The sequence below is a fragment of the Nanorana parkeri genome, unplaced genomic scaffold, assembly GCF_000935625.1.
Source record: "Nanorana parkeri isolate BGI_ZX_2015 unplaced genomic scaffold, ASM93562v1 scaffold22, whole genome shotgun sequence".
Taxonomy (NCBI): Eukaryota; Metazoa; Chordata; class Amphibia; order Anura; family Dicroglossidae; genus Nanorana; species Nanorana parkeri.
In genome coordinates, this window is record NW_017306290.1 from 2,071,334 (window position 1) to 2,088,266 (window position 16,933).

A 16,933-nucleotide genomic window follows, 5' to 3' on the forward strand; every position below is an offset into this window, starting at 1 on the left:
TCCATTTTGTACTTTTGTAAATAAAAGCACCCCACAAAACTTTTTTTTCTTTTCTCACAACTTAGTGTATTTCCACTTTTACAATCAAATTTGAGACATCCTATATGTTTGTTATGTTTTTCCATTCACACAGCATACCTAGTTAACAGATTTTGCCTGTACAGTAAATACAGGGTTAATTATGGAAAACACAATTCCTCCCCTGTAAGGTGAGCAGGAATCACTAATAAATATATGTATATATAGATATAGATATGTATCTATATATATAGATCTATCTATCGATAGATATATATATGAATATTAATGCATGGGAACATAACATAAAATAAGTGTTATTCCAGTTTGGCTGCAAGAGCGTAAATAAACTTTAAAGGATAATTAACCCCTTCATGACTGAGGCCCTTTTTTCATTTTTTGCACCCATGTTATATTCCACATTTTAGGCCTGAAAATGACTTAAAACCCCCCAACATTATATATTTTCTGAATGCCAAGACCCTATAGAATAAAATGGTGGTAGTTGCAAATTTTTATGTTGCGCAATATTAGCGCAACTCCTTATTAAACCCCAACATTTAGTGAAAAATTTAATTAAATGCCCCAAAACACAACAAAATACCAATTTTTTAAATGAAATATAAAAGATGAGGTTACAACGAGTAAAATGATACCCAACATGCCCAGGTTACAAATTGCGTGCGTTCGTGAAACGGCGCAAAACTGCAGTATTCCAAAAAGTCAATAGAAGACGCTTTAAAAGCCCCCACAGGTCATCAATTTAGAGATACCCCAAAATACTGGCCCTAGAATTATTGCTCTCACTCCGGCGTGCGCGGCGATACCCAACATGTGTAGTGCGTTCATCGTTTTCATACGTAGGCGCACCCGACGCGTGTTTACGTGGCGACGCTCGGGGGCGGGGGACTTTAAAAATTTTTTTACAATTATTATTAGATTTATTTTGTTTTATTTTAATTGAAAATCCCCTTCTTTGGGACACAGAAGCGATCTGGCGACAGTTAAGTCGCCAGAATCGCTTCTGTTGTAAAGCCGACAGTCGGCTCTACAAGTTTAAACAGACTCCCGGCGGCAAAAGTCGCCGGGAGTCTGTTTAAACAGCCCCGATGCTGGCGACGTACACTGTACGTCGTCAGTCACGAAGGGGTTAAACCCTTGGGGGGGTTTACATATATCTAATGCTAGAAAACCTGTGACACTTACCTGTGTCTCCGCCGTGCACTCCCGTCCGAAGATCTGAAAAATCTCAGGCGGGCGCATGTGCAGTACAGATCCTCGGCCGGGAGATGAGGAGAGACACAGGGTAAGTCAATGCAGGCAGCCGGGCAGCGTGCACCCGCACAGACGACACAGCAGTCAGCGCTGGATCAGAGACCGGCACCAACGCTGGCTAGACAGCTGAAAACTACTGGAAAGAAGAAGGTGATTGGATCAAAAGGCATTTTTACAGAGAAGTCCTATTTGGCAAACAAGCATACTAAAAGGCATTTTATTTTACATATAGCACGAAGCAATATGAAATAAAACTAAAACTAATATATATCATAGAAACAATTGACGGGTTCTCTTTGATTAAACACATGATCTGGCAAATGATGTTGTGTGTCACAAGCCCCTTGCCTGTTTGCCAGCATTGTATTGTTGTTTTCTAGCATACGGAGAGATTTATGCTGCATTTTATATTTGGAAGTTTGAAAACAAGTCTGTTATGTGTGGTAAGCAGACAGGGCAGTAAAAAAAGAAGAAAAGTTTGCCCCTTGGCAGAAATGAATTTTCAGTAACTGATGGCCTTGGATCTGAGCCCTGGAAAGGATATGTTGAAAGCACTTCTCAAACGCTTGGCATCATACAATATGAATGCCACAAAACAGATATATCATCTTAGTGTTTGTATTTTTAGCATGTTCATTTCTGTGTGCTTCTTAAATCTTTCAGATGACACGTTTTCAAATAAAACTTCTTGAGAAATCACTTGAGTAATAAATAGAAGGACACATAACTATTTAAAATAGATAATTGCCTCATGAGCTCTGAGGTGGGTCTGTAGAGGATGACATTTGTGGGTGGCCCAAGTCCCTAAACACATGCCTGTAAACTCCATTCTCAGGCCTGCATTCAGGGATGGATCTTTCTAATCTCCTGCAATGAGGTGTCCATCATGGAAAATGCTGGAAGCATTCAGGTTCCTCCAAAAAGAGCTAGCTTTCATGGTCAGACTAACGGGTGTATGACTCAATTTACTACCTCAAAATATTCAGTAGAAAAATGGTGGTCATTCACATGCACATTTCATACAGAGGGGGGTGACTACTGGCACCCCAAGCAGACACTTGCCCCGGATTTTTTTTCACAGGGCTGGTAGTGATTAAGTAAGTGTTGTAATCTTAGAACAACATGTGCCTGTGAAAACATCTAACTGGTAATACTGAATTGAAAGCAGGATATATACAAAGTTTAAAACTTCTTGACATTACAGCAGCATGTGCAACAATGTATTTTATGTATTTGTTTGGATACTCTCTAATAACAAAAACAAAAATGTGTAGAGCCATTTGTCATGCAAAACCTCATGTACATTATTTCTGTGTAAAGGGGGGCAAAAAGATTTTATTAGTATAATTATATTTTCTCTTTCCTGGTCGAAAATAATTCATCCAGATGGAGCTGAGGATCTTAGGATATAAATATTTCCTATGTTTCTCAGCTCTAGTGGCCACAATGCAGTGTTTCCTTCTATTACATATAGAAAATATACTAATAACATTTGTTTTGGCCTCATTTGCACATAGAACAAATATCCATTATATATTATATAATGCACATAGAACAAATATATACTTTGTTAATGCAGTCAGTCAGGATCATCTGTTTAGCTGGTTTACTTCTTAGTCAATTTTCCCACATCCCAGTAGTTTTATTATTCTGTGGTTTCCTTTACAGTATGGGTGGTAGGTGTCTACATCTTGCTTTATAAATGATTTGCACTCTGAACATTAGTCCTCTATGTAGTTTTCTGGTTTAAGCTACTCGTAGTAGCTTAAACCAGAAAACTGCATAGAGGACTAATGTTCAGAGTACAAATCCCACGGTTGGAAAATTGTGCAGTATTTATTTGGAGAATGGTTGCATACTGGAGTGAATTATGCCAAATATCTGGACATGTGATCTAAACCTCTTGTAAATAACACCAGTCTCAAGAGAGATTTTATTACTGAATCCCAACTCGCAGGCCAAGTTGTACTGGAAGAGCTTTTTAAGGCTTGGTAACAAAGAGGGCTTTTCCTGAAAGCTGCCTGCACACAGGAAACAGCTGCTCCTTAGTGCTTTGCACCTTGGCGGCTTGGTTAAAATATGAGCAGCCTACTGTATGCTTTGTTATGTAGTAAGGCACATAGCCTTTATACAAGTAACATAACCATGCAGAATAATCATTTTACACCAACCTAAGCTGGTTTACCAAGATTCTTGTTGTGGCTTTTTTGTAAGTGTTACAGCTAGCTGCTCACCTGCTAATGTTTCTATTAAAGTTCTACTTTAATTTCATATATCTAATTATGTTTATAACATTGCATTGAACAGCTCTAAAAAGTTTGTGTAACAAACAAGCATTTAACAAGAAAGGGTAATATGGAGACTGCCGTTGCCGAACTTCTTCTGAAAATGCTAGTTGCATGGTTGTCATGCTGTTCCAATGACTCAGGTACTTTCTGGGCTTTTGGCCTTCTGGGACGAGCATGCAGCTCAGGAAATGAGTGATGATAGTGCTGTCATGTCCTTTTTCCTGGTATATATGGCATGTACTGAAGCCATTGAATCGGTATGACCGCAGGGAACTCAGCACTTGCAGCCTCCTTACTTCCTTTTAAAAGAAACATAAGCTTGCTTATAAAATGTATTTTAAAAAGTCAGGAGATATTTGCGGCTGTACAATCTTTATCCCAGCCTAAAATGGCCTTAAGGCCATGTAAACACAGATGTCAAAAGCTGGTGTCTGACGCCCATTAGGCCCCATTCACACCTATGCGTATTGTAATATGCGCGTCTGTCACGCGTTTTTTTACCGCGATTCGCGGTAAAAAAAGTCGAGCGACCGTCGCACGATTCCAAAGGCTACTTGGCAGTATACAAATGGAAAACGCCCTACAAAACGGACCAATACGCAGCAAAAAACGCTCCGGGACCTTTTCATGCGTGGGCCGTTTTGTAGTGCGTTCGGGACGGGCAGAAATACGGACAGGTGGGAACGATACCATTGACTACAATGCTATTTATTTTTTTGACCGTTTTGTAGAGCGTTCATCGAGCGTAGGACGCGCTACAAAACGGTCAGGTGTGAATGGGGCCTAAGTGCAGCCGTTCGAGAACTCATTAGCGCCAGGTGCAATAAACTTGTGTTGTGGCCGATGACCCATGACACTGGGGTTCAATTACTTTTCATTAACCTCATCTATTACATTTCTAAAGTCTTAAAACTTCAGGTCCCATCCAGTTGTTCAGTTACCCTAGTAGGAGCTTTGCTCTCCATTTCTGCCCTGGTGCTGATTCATTTACACAGTACATGTGCAAATATTGAGAAACATGTCCAATCTGTCAGGTTTATTGGTGGAATACATGGCCTATCACAACTAATTTATCATGAAATGATAGCACACTTTATGGTTCAGATCACAGCTGTGAAAAATCTGCTCTCAGCAATTTCCCCTTTTAAGAAGGAATGTGTTTGTGAGGGTCGAGTAAGGCACTCAGTTTCTTCCTGCTATAAACTTTTGGTATTTGTTGGTTCTTTTCTGCTTTTCCCTCCTTTGCATATTTCTCTGTTTATAGCTTTGGCCATAAGTGCTATATATTGGGGTCCCTTACGGTTTGCTGGGTTTCTTGGTGAGCCCAGTGACCGGTGGTCCCTCATGATACTTCAAAACTCTGCATTTCACTTGATTTTGCATGTTACCTCTTGTGGAATTGTGGGACATTTAGTTCTTATCTGATTGCCCTTAATTACCTCTACTGAACCAGTTAATTCTGTGGTTTGGGGTTTTGTACTTTTTCTTTTTAACATGTTTTATTGAAAATTGTATTTGATAAATAAGTTATATTAAAAAAAACTGATCTGAACCTGGGTTCAGTTAAAGGTTATTTAAACTCAAGAACAAACATTTTATATATTGCAGCTTAATAGTCATTTTAGATAGGTGGCTGTATTACTTTTCTATTTCTGGCTAAGTACATTTTTCGGCCTGTAGAGAAAAATAACTGCTACCTCAAACACTGTTATTAGCAGGGCTTGAAAAATTTGGCGGTGTCTCACCAGTCAGTCAAAAATTTCACCAGTCAGCATGACCGGACTATAGCCTTGCAATATATGTTAAAAAATGTTGGGGACAGATAGAGCTTTGTTTTGTGACCCCACGGGGTTATTTGTTTTTACTTTACAATAAAAAAAGTACCATAAATGTAAAAAAAAAAGTTTCCCTATGTTATAAAACATTTATTCTTACCCATATTTTTAGTACAACATAAAAGTTGGGGTCACGTCGTGTAAATAGACACCAAACATGTCAAGCCTTAAAATTGCGTGCGCCCGCAAAATCGCAAAAAACGCCCATACGCGATGATTAAAATGCTTTTACTGCTCATCAGTTTAGTGCTTTTACTGCTCATCAGTTTAGTGTTATCAGTGATTGATGGCTCTAGAATTATTGCTCTCACTCCGACATTTGCGGCGATATGTAACATGTGCAGCACAATAGGCGCAATAGTCGTTTTCGCACGTAGGCGCACCCGACGCATATATACGTGTGTATGTGGGGGGCGGGGTACTTAAAAAATGTTTTTTAATTTTTTTTTATGCTTCTTTATTTTTTTTTTATGATTCTTTAATTTTTATATTACTTTTTTTTTAACACAACTTTATTGCTATTTGTCTGCTCGTCACAGACGAGTGGATTTTCGAGCCCTGGTTATTAGCTTTCCCAGCTATCTTCTGTGCACTACATGAAAACTACCCACTATGTAATGGCAATAAGGACAGGTAGGGGAGTTTTTTAGTCCAAACCAGGAGAGCAGCTGAGGGTGTCCAGCACTGTTCCTGCTCCTCCACAGAGAACAGTGAGTAAGTGTAGTCACCCTTGGACAGGAAGTGTGTTACTGTTAGGAAGACCAGGTAAAAGACCAGGGGAAATATAGAGAGTTTACTGAAAACAGCAATACACATAAATGGCAAAAAAATCTATGGGAAAGTCCAGGACATAGTCAGTGCAAAGCCAGAAGTCAGATGCCAGAAAGGGTAGTCAGCCGAACTGGGTCAGGAAACACTGAGCAGGATGAATGGAAACAATAGCCGGAGTCAGGAACCAGATCAGTCAGCCAAAACCAGGGTCATACATGGAGAACAGGAACAACAGCAGAACACACACAAGGGGCGGAGACTGAATGGACAAGCTGCTAGTTAAATAGTGAACTGGTGTTAGCATCATCACTCTGAGATAGGTATTTGTTAGTATTTGCAGAATGATGATGTCAGACACACACTCCAAATAAGCCATGCTGCAAGCAACTGGACAAGGAAGGGTAAGAAACCCTGTCGGGTATATAAGGCACAGTTATAAGAAGGAATAGTGTAATAAACCTAAACACTGCAAACAAGTTGGCAAGGTTTTAATCTGAAAAACATATTGCTTATGATAATATTGAATCCTAAAGACTTTCACACGTTTATAAAGATAAGGAAAAATGTCTGATGGCTATAGGCCATCTAAAAGCTGTAAGTGGAAATATAATTCTAAAGAACAAGGCAAAAGCTGAAATCTTTATTGTTTTCCACCTTCCATAAAGGAAACGGGCAGGCCAGTATATCTTTATTGGACATTCTTTTCACTGGTTCCATGTGGGTTGGTTACATGTGCTAAATTTGCAGTTACTCGTTAAAGGAGAACTATGAGGTGAGTGCTTTTCACTCACCTCATAGTTCTAGCCGACCTGTGACAATGAGACTGTCACAGGTCAGCTCAGTAGATCGAGAAGTGAGCGAACACATACAGGCTTTCACTCACCTCTCGATCCTGTCATGGCTCTCTGCCGTGACAGGGGAGGGGCTGGATTCCCCCCGCTCTGATCCGCCAGCGCTGACTGGCGGATCGGATGAGGGAGGGGATGGGTACAGCTGGCTCTGCCTCTAGATAGGCAGAGCCAGCTGTCACTCACGCAGCTGGGCGGATCCAGACATAATTGTCGGGATCCGCTTTAGCTGTGGTGTCTCAGTATACCGCGAGCAGTAGCTTGCGGTATACTGAGCTTAAGGTGACGGGAGGACGCTAGTTTGTGTCCTCCCGTTACCCTAAGGAGAACTATGGGGAAAAGCCTTAACCCCATAGTTCTCCTTTAAGAACACTTTTTTTTTTCTGGGGGGGGTATCAACCTAATTAAATATGTTACTATGTAACTACTGAACGCAAACCTGTGATCAGTATTCCCTGCTCACTCTTTTGTCAGTAGTGCTTTGTAAATCACACTGGTTCCTTAAAGGAGAACTATGGGGTTAAGGCTTTTCCCCATAGTTCTCCTTAGGGTAACGGGAGGACACAAACTAGCGTCCTCCCATCACCCTAGGCTCAGTATACTGAGAAGCCGCAGTATACCGCGAACTGCTGCTCGCGGTATACTGAGATGCCGCAGCTGAAGCGGATCCCGACAATCGTCCATTTCGCCAGTCAGAGCTGGAGGATCGGAGCGGGGAGGGGGGAATCCAGCCCCTCCCCTGTCACGGCAGAGAGCCGTGACAGGATCGAGAGGTGAGTGAACGCTGGTATGTGTTCGCTCACCTCCCGATCTACTGAGCCAACCTGTGACACTCTCATTGTCACAGGTCGGATAGAACTATGAGGTGAGTGAAATGCACTCACCTCATAGTTCTCCTTTAAGCATGCAAAGTCTAGCCTGCAGTGATGTTCTTTAGATTGTAGTTTGAGAGGGTAAAATCCTCAGGTGTGAACAGCCTCTTGCCCCCACTGTAGCTGGGAGTGAATGCTTGTCAGTCAGCAGGATTTTTCATACAAGATCCCATATGTGACCTATTATGTCCAAACTGCAGCAGAGACTACCCAGGGAGGGCAGTGGCCAAAGTGCCAGTGTCCTTGCAATAGCTAAGGTGCCAGTGTCCCTGCTTTGGCCAGGGTGCCAGTGTCCTTGCTTTGGCCAGGGTGCCAGTGTCCTTGCAATAACTAAGGTGCCAGTGTCCCTGCTTTGGCCAGGGTGCCAGTGTCCCTGCTTTGGCCAGGGTGCCAGTGTCCTTGCAAAGATAAACAGCAGCTAACGGTAGAGGAAAAGGACGTTGGGAGATCTCAATAAGTGCATACAATTGATGAGCTGGATAGTCTGTGCTTAAACTATGGATCCTCATACTAAGAACTGCAGTGGAATGCTATGAGCGAGCTCTTTTACTATATGTTGTTTGCATACTTGGGTTTGAATACATGTACACTTTACAAATGAAAACAGACAAAACTTTGGTCTGGAAGGCTTTTTTTTTTTTTTTTTAATCTAATACAGGTCGGTAGTGCCCTGATATAAGAATATAGCTTGTTTAATTGTCCTTGTTTTATTAGTTTTGACACATTATAATTTTGTACAAATACTATGACAATAGACATTGTGGTCATTGTGAAACTATTTACTGTGTGGTCATGTTTTCTTTATCAGAAACAACTGTCATGCTCTAAGGTTAAGATATGGATTAGCAGCTCACAGCAGCTGTGCATTAGAATCAATGTGGAGCTATATTTGTGTGTCCCAACATTAACAAAGAAATGTCGTTGTTACAAAGCATTCCTTTGTTGGGTGCTGCAGGTCAGTGGGATTAGAGAAAATGGCAGGGCACATCGTGTGAGGATTATTTTATTCCTACTTGCTTCATATTTATGATTTCACACACTTAATCTTTGCTGTTTGACACAGGCTATTATTTAAATAGGTGTTGATGTTAACATTATCTTCATATAAATGGAGTGCCCATGACTTTCTTATCGGTTCATTCTCGTCAAACGTGTGCAGGTAACCATTGAAGCACATAGAAATACATAAACACAATTGTAATATGTTGAAGTTTATCAGTCCTTGGATGGCTGCATTAGTTTTATTTAATCAACATTTTTTTTGTATTTATTCACCTGGTGATTCTACCAGTAACACACTTCCTTTCCTAGCGTGACATTGTTTACCTTCCTGTATGAGCACAACAGAAACAGGGCAATGGAAAACCTTTTTTTTTCAATAACCAAGATTTACAGAGTCCCATAGTCCTCAGAACAATGTAGCTGGTAAGAATGCAGTACAGGCAGAACGCATAGGAAGTTTTTAGATGAAGAGATTTCTGGCAAGATCAACAGATATATTTTTGCACTTCTCAAACAGATATAACAAAATGCTTTCAATGATCTTCTTAACTGGCCAAAAGAAACAAAATAAGAGAAGTACATTGTTAGGGTTTACATACACTTTAACTTTCACACGCTGTGTTATCAGTAACATTGTCATTTAAAGGGTCTCTAAACCCTCACATTTTTTTTGCATATATCTACTGCTATCAAGCAGTGCAAAAAGTTAAAAAAACAAAAAAACGCTTTAAAAGCGGTTTAAACTTACCCCTGTCTTCGCCATGCGCTCCCTTCTGAAAATGTTCGGGTGGGCGCATGCGCAGTTCGGATTTGCGGCCGGGAGACGAGGAGAGACGGAAGGTAAGTCTATGGACATGTGCACCACCATGCAGACACCGTGGGACAGGAAGTGCCAGCAAGGACAGAGAAGTCAGCGCTGGATCGGAGACCCGGAGCAGCGCTGGAGAGAAAGAAGGAAAGAAGAAGAAGATCGGATTAAGGGACATCATTTAAGGTAAGTGCTTTAATTAACATTGGTGGGAGGGAAAATACAATAATACAGCTCGTACAGGAGCAGCAGCAGGCAGATAAGGTTGCATCTGGGGCTTCAACTAACGATTATTTTTTCGATTAACTGGATAAAAAAAATTAAATAAATATCATCCTTAATTTAAAATAAAATACACAAATGCTGTGTTAACAAACATAAAGTTAACTTCAGAATAAAACTGCCTGCAAATTTTTTTGCAATCACACTGCACTGGAAAGCAGGGCATTGCGGTACCGTGCGTTCCAGTGCGGGCGATCACACTATGGGTGAGAGGCGTGTTTGGGGTGCCATTGAAATTAATGGCACTGCAACGCACATCCCGCAGCAGAATTTGTCAGGCTGAAACCAAACCACTTTTTATAATTTTTTTGTTAATAATTGTATTGTAAGCACATAATACTTGAATAGCTTCAGCCAGGGAATGACAGCTGCCAGTGGCAAGATTCAGAAGACGGCAGCTGAATGTAAATACAGGAGGTAGTGGGGATGCTGCAATAGCCAGCCTGCTATTGGCCATTTCAAATTGCAATAGCCAATAGCAGGCTGGCTATTGCACCCTCCCAATGCTTGCGGTGCCCTCCTCCCAGCATGGAGGAGGGAGCCAGGGGATCCAACTAACTAATCGATAATGATAAAAGTGGACAACTATTCTCATTATTAATGATTAAGCGATTAGTTGGTTGCAGCCCAAGTTGCATCTATCCATTCTCTTCCCAGCACATGGGCATGCAGCAGAGACTGGCTCATAGTATTCATTCACACCTCCCTCTTCAAGTCTCAGTACTGCTGTTCAGCAAATTACAAAAGAATGACATTAGTACAGATTGAGCTACTCCTATTACTTGCATTTAAAATGCATTTAATGTTCTTTGTAATATATGCATACAGTAACTGCATGAAATAGTGTTTATAAGTCCATGAATTCCAAATATAATAATGTCAGCAGTCATGTTAACAAGCTGTAGTTGTACTAAAATTCTTGAAGTGTTGTGATTCCAGTGCTTTAGGTATTGAAGATTACAACAAGCAGAAGTGGATTTGTATTTTAGTCTATATTATGTTTTAGGCTACTTTGGGCTGACACACTAAATATTGTAAATACTTGTTTTAAGCACATTCACATTAACCTAAGGGCCAGTTCACACCATATGCAGTTGTGATGCAGTCCGTTTATGTTGACTGCTGCAGTCAAAATACATCACAATGCTTTCCTATGGGCTTTCTTGTGCTTAATTCACACAATTGCAGTCCGTTCAGATGCAGTCAGAAAAAGTACTGCTTGTCCTATTTTAACTGCATCTATGTGCACGAAACGCACTGAAACGCAACGGAACGCATACAAAAAAAGAAAAACATAATTGATTGTGGCATCATTCAGGGACATGCAGGGGAAAAAAATGCATCAAAACGGATCACAATGCAACTGCGCAGACGCACGCAGTTGTGATGCAGTTTCTGGTGTGAACTAACCCTGACAGATAAAAAAGAAAAGAGGCGATACTGCGTTTTCTGTTATCTTCGCGTGCTGCATTTAATGCACATTTCCCAGGCATTATTCCTAGCAGCATATTACCACTATTCCATCACTAGATGGCAGTATGTTCATTTGCAAACAGGTCAAGATTTGGAAAGGTTTAACTAATATGGTTTTTGCTGATTGCTGTAAATCTTAGGCCTCTAATTCCACTCTTAATGAATTCAGTGGCTAAAAATCTTATTTGTTTTATAGTAACATTAATAATTAGACAGTAGTTTTAAAGGCAAGCTGAAACATTTTATGTCTCCTGAACTATTTGTCATGTAAAGCTAATCTTTTACTACACCCTCCTTACATTGCCTCTCTTCATATACACATCATGGATTCACAAATCATTGTAAAAAGAGAAAACTTGATTTTCAGGGGCTTCTTTTAGTTCCCATCTTATTCATTTGATAAGAGGTCAGCAGCCAATATAACTTCCATTGGCACCGCTGGCCCTCTGCAATGTTTATCCCTTGGGCGTGTGGGTATGTGTGTATATATGTGTGTATATATATGTGTGTGTGTGTGTGTGTGTGTGTGTGTATGTATATATCTAGGTCTACACACTAGGTCTTATTTTCGGGGTAGGTCTTTTATATAATATAATTTTTTTATGTACAACAATCCAAAGTTAACACAAATCCAAATTAATGGCAAAGTTAAGAATATGGTGATCAGGGGTGGCGTACCTTTCCAAGATCAATTTGCTAACCAATCGCTGGCCAGAATGAGCAAAACGCACGTTCACGATCGATTCCCCACAGGCGGAGTGCATTTGGTATCACTCCGCCAGTGACAGGAGCCGGCGCTATAGAGGAGGCATCGGCTTATGCGGCTCTGCTCCCTCCGCTGCCGCCTCGCTTTCTCTAGCACTGGCTTCATTGGCTGAATTGACTGGATTCTGTCCCACGGCTCTTCAAGTTCCCCCTTATGCCACCACCAGCCCAGGGAATGGTCACAACTAGGTCTTATTTGCGGGGTAGGTCTTATGTTGTAGCGATTCCCAAAAATAGTACTAGGTCTTATTTTCGGGGTAGGTCTTATTTTCAGGGAAACGGTATCTAGATAGATAATATATATATTATCTATCTATCTCGATCGGTCGATCGATCTCACTCCAAGCTCACTATATGGACCATTTATGTATTTATACATATATTCCCTGTTGCTGCACTTTTATAGGGTTTTCTTTCTTTCCTTCTTGTATAACATTGCTGCTTTTCAAAGTCCTATCTATCTCAATCAATAGATAGACTTTGCACAGTCAAAAAATACAAGAAAAGCAGCAATGTTATACAAGTATACAAAAGTGCAGCAACAGGGAATATATGTATAATTACATAAATGGTCCATATAGTGAGCTTGGTGCCAAATGATTCACTCTAAAGTCACTGCAAAGTACAAGGGGGCACTCTTTGCGTCTGGAGGAAAAGAGGTTTAACCTTTGCATACGGAAAGGCTTCTTCACAGTTAGAGCTGTGAAAATTTGAAATACACTCCCCCAGGAGCTAGTTCTAGCTAGCTCAATTAACTGTTTAAAAAACATCTGGATGTATTCCTAATGGCACAGAATATTACTGGATATTGAGTTCCTATAAACTTAATGAGCACCAGAAATTGTTGATACAGGGAATATCCGATTGCCTTACGGGGTCAGGAAGGATTTTTCCCCCTGTTGGAGCAAATTGAACCATGCTTTATAGGGTTTTTTTGCCTTCCTCTGGATCAACTATGGGTAACTGTGGGCATAGCTTCTGTTTTAGGGTTGTTGTTATTTTTTCTTATCTTTATAGGTTGAATTCGATGGACTTGTGTTTTTTTTTTAACCCCACTAACAAAGTAATATAGCAATACATTTATATTATACTTTATAACATCAAGGTATAATACAAATCAAACACCCCAAACATTTAAAAGATTGTTAAAACCTCATATCTGATGGTTGTCTGTGGTAGGGAACATGTATATTCCTGCACTGACAATATACCCAAGTCTAAAGTGTAGTTCTAAAGATGTACACATAAGCAACTCCGATAAAGTTCAAAATGAGTATTAAAAAAATCCTAAAGTCATAACCCTGATAAATGCCAAATTCTTATTGTTCATATAGATGGAAGCACAAGTTCAAGATAGGCAAAGTAAAGTTAAAAATCAGTAAACTGTGCCTATCTGAAGGTCATGGAAGGTAGGCCAAATCAGCCATGTAAGAGTTTGGTAGCACAACAACATGACTGCAGCAGTACACATAATAGAACTTGCGGTGTGCAGTGTGGTATTAAGTCTTATGTTGTAAATACATTGTGTGCTTTCAGACAGAGGCATCAGATCTCCCATCTGCAGCTACGTTCTCATCAGTCAGCCAAAAGTCCAGTGATGAATGGAGAAGACGGCTACATCCATGGGGTTAAGGTGAATATTCAGCTGGTGTTTATCACGGCAGATCTGTATTTAGTGTTTTAGATTTACTTTTCTCGTAATTGTATTGACCATTAAACTGACAATAAAGTGAAATAATAGGACTACAATAGTTACATCTGATATTAGTGTTACAGCATAAACACATCTTAGGTTTATTTTACATCTGAGTACCTGTGTATCTACTTACTGCTTCTACATTAAAAGGTGTACCAAATTGTAATTTCAATTCCTTGTAAAACATATGCTTCCAGGATGGAGACTGTAGTAAAGTTGATAGTAGTGTCCTTGTACATGAGATAAAAGATTGCCATGCCAGTTTTCACCTACAGCATATTGAATAAAATCCTGACTTCCACAGTGCCAGTAAAAAAGGGGGCTCTGCCAAGCAACTAGTAGGTTGAATCAGTTTCATTGTAATGTTCATTATTCATTATTAATCTTTTTAAGAGCTCGACGTATGATAGCTGTAAACCTCTACAGAATTTGGTTTTGGACCGGTCAAATCCCTTCCTTAGAGGAGAATTGGAGGAAAAGCGGTTCTCTACAGAGGCAGGCTCCACACATCACTGCGAAGTTCCAAAACAGGGTGCAATTAAATCTGCTGATGACCTAAAGAAGCTGGAGGAAAAGGTATGTTAATTCTTTCATTACCCTTGATAAAGGAGCTCTGTCAGGAATGTTCTTATTAACCTCCAAAGCGGCTTCATCGCTAGGATACGTATTAGACCTGGGACTGTAAAGCTGATTTTCTGAAGCCACTTTTCTGGCACAGTAAGAACACGCAAGATATTTGATTACAGAATTTTCGTCTGACAGTCCAGATTTTAAACACTTTAACAACAGCTGCACTTGAGCATTTAACGAATTCTGCTTTTTTTTGCTGCTACTCGCTCCATGGCTGACGCCAACAATCATCCCACGTTCAAAGGCTGTTAAATCGCGTTGTTTACCCGTATCTTCAGAAAAAAATCACTTCTACTGTCGTGGTAAACAACCTGCTTCCCTATTTATCTCTGAACATAAAGATGACCCCCCAAGTGGGAGTTAATAGATACAGAGGTCAGTTATCTTCTGGTACAACAAGATCATTTTTTTATGTTGGATGCTCTTGGCTTTTGCAGTACCGTATATACTTGAGTATAAGCCGTCCCGAATATAAGCCAAAAAATAATATAAAATCGATATCGAAGGCTATTTCTCTGGGAATAATCACAACAGGTACCTTGACAGTTATCATAAGATTAAATTGGTACCTTTGAACTGAGATCTTGATTAAAGGAACTCTTACTACTATTCTGCTATAGAATTCTGATGAATAGCGTTGATTATCCAGGGGAAAAGATGACTTTTATAGCAAATCAGAAATCTTTATTTTGCTGCAGATGCCATTGTACTATAATGGTATAGATTTAGGCAGAAAGATTCACGTGGCCTCCATTAAGATAATCAACAATACCGTGTAGTGTACTAATGCAGGCTTTTGTTTTACACTTATCTGTGTAACATACAGCATCCTTTTAATAAAACAAAAGGTTACCTATATTTCCTGTTCAAATGCAATCCTTTGTACAAAACAAGTTGTAAGTAAGCTTAACCATAAAAATCATTCCTTTATGTGTTAGGGTGACACCGGCTTCCCTGAGGGGCGGAGTCTAAGTACCAGCCGGTGTTCACCAGAGCTCCTGATGGTGGAGATGGGCTTGGCTGCTTGCTGGTACCAGGTCGCGATCCGCAGGGTTGACCCGCCAAGGGATGGACGAGAACAGGAGGGCTCCAATGAGGAGACAGTAGTCAGATCCATGTAGAGTTCAAGGCAGGCGGTTATCAGAGGAGGATCAGGCAGTCCCAGGTCAGCAACGAGTATTCGGAGGATAAACGCAGGAGACGAGCAAAGTCGGGTCCAGGCAGAAGATCAGGGCGGGCAGCAAGCAAAGAAGGGTCAAGCGGTCCGGGTCAGCAACGAGAAAACAGCAGAAGTATAAGCTCTTTAGACAAACAGGAAGCTGGCAAAAAGACACAGCACCACTAGCTCCTTGCAGAGCTAGTGCTTAAATACCCTTCTGAGTCAGAGACGACACGCCCAGCCTCAGGGTACACTGGAAGTCCTTGTCTGGAATATTTTACTTTTACTAGCCATACTGGCCTGGACTCTGTGAGATCCATTAGTAGCGGATCTTCTGGAAATCCTGGCTGGGATTCTCAGAGGAGACCGGTAAACCCTGACAGGTACTCTGAGCTCACCAGAACATTATGTCTCAACTTATAGTCATGTATGTAGACCTGCTGGTTTACAGGAAAGATTTAGGCAAGCTTACAGCCACCTCTTGCTTGATAGCCCTTACCAGTGCAAGCTGTGGAATTGGCTTCCTGTTCTGAAGCAGTTTAGCCAGTACAATATTGGGGAACATGGAGTTGCCTTTTTAAAGAGGAACTCTGGTAATAAAGAAAAAAAAAACTCTTTAGATTTTAATGGCAGAGCTGTTTGAGCCATTTGTCACTTTTTTTTTTTCCATTTTTCTGCATGAAAATGTGTTTTAAGCAGAAGCCACATTCATTACTATGTTACTGTTTCAGATCTACAGTTGTGTGAAAAAGTGTTGGCCACCATCCTGATTTTTCATTGTTTTGCACGTTTATCACACTTTAATGTTTCAGATCATCAAACAAATTTAAATATTAGTCAAAGATAACACAAGTAAACACAACATGCAGTTTTTAAAGGAAGGTTTTTATTATTAAGGGAAAACAAAATCCAAACCCACATGGCCCTGTGTGAAAAAGTGTTTGCCACCCCCCCTGTTAAAACATAACCTAACTCTGGTTTATCACGCCTGAGTTCAATTTCTCTAGCCACACCCAGGCCTGATTACTGCCACACCTGTTCGCAATCAAGAAATCACTTAAATAACACTTGACTGACAAAGTGAAGTAGACCAAAAGATCCTCAAAAGCTACACATCATGCCGAGATCCAAAGAAATCCAGGAACAAATGAGAAAGAAAGTAATTGAGATCTATCAGTCTGGAAAAGGTTATAAAGCCATTTCTAAAGCTT

General features: G+C 40.4%; 1 protein-coding gene across 1 annotated transcript in view; it reads left to right on the forward strand.

The window, feature by feature from the left end:
* Window positions 1–16,933, forward strand: part of CEP85L (centrosomal protein 85 like) — a 145,711-nt gene that overhangs the window by 108,438 nt on the left and 20,340 nt on the right. The window contains exons 5-6 of the mRNA XM_018563920.1: window positions 13,774–13,870; window positions 14,327–14,509. Of these exons, the coding sequence (XP_018419422.1) occupies window positions 13,774–13,870; window positions 14,327–14,509 (280 nt within the window). The remainder of the gene's footprint in view (window positions 1–13,773; window positions 13,871–14,326; window positions 14,510–16,933) is intronic.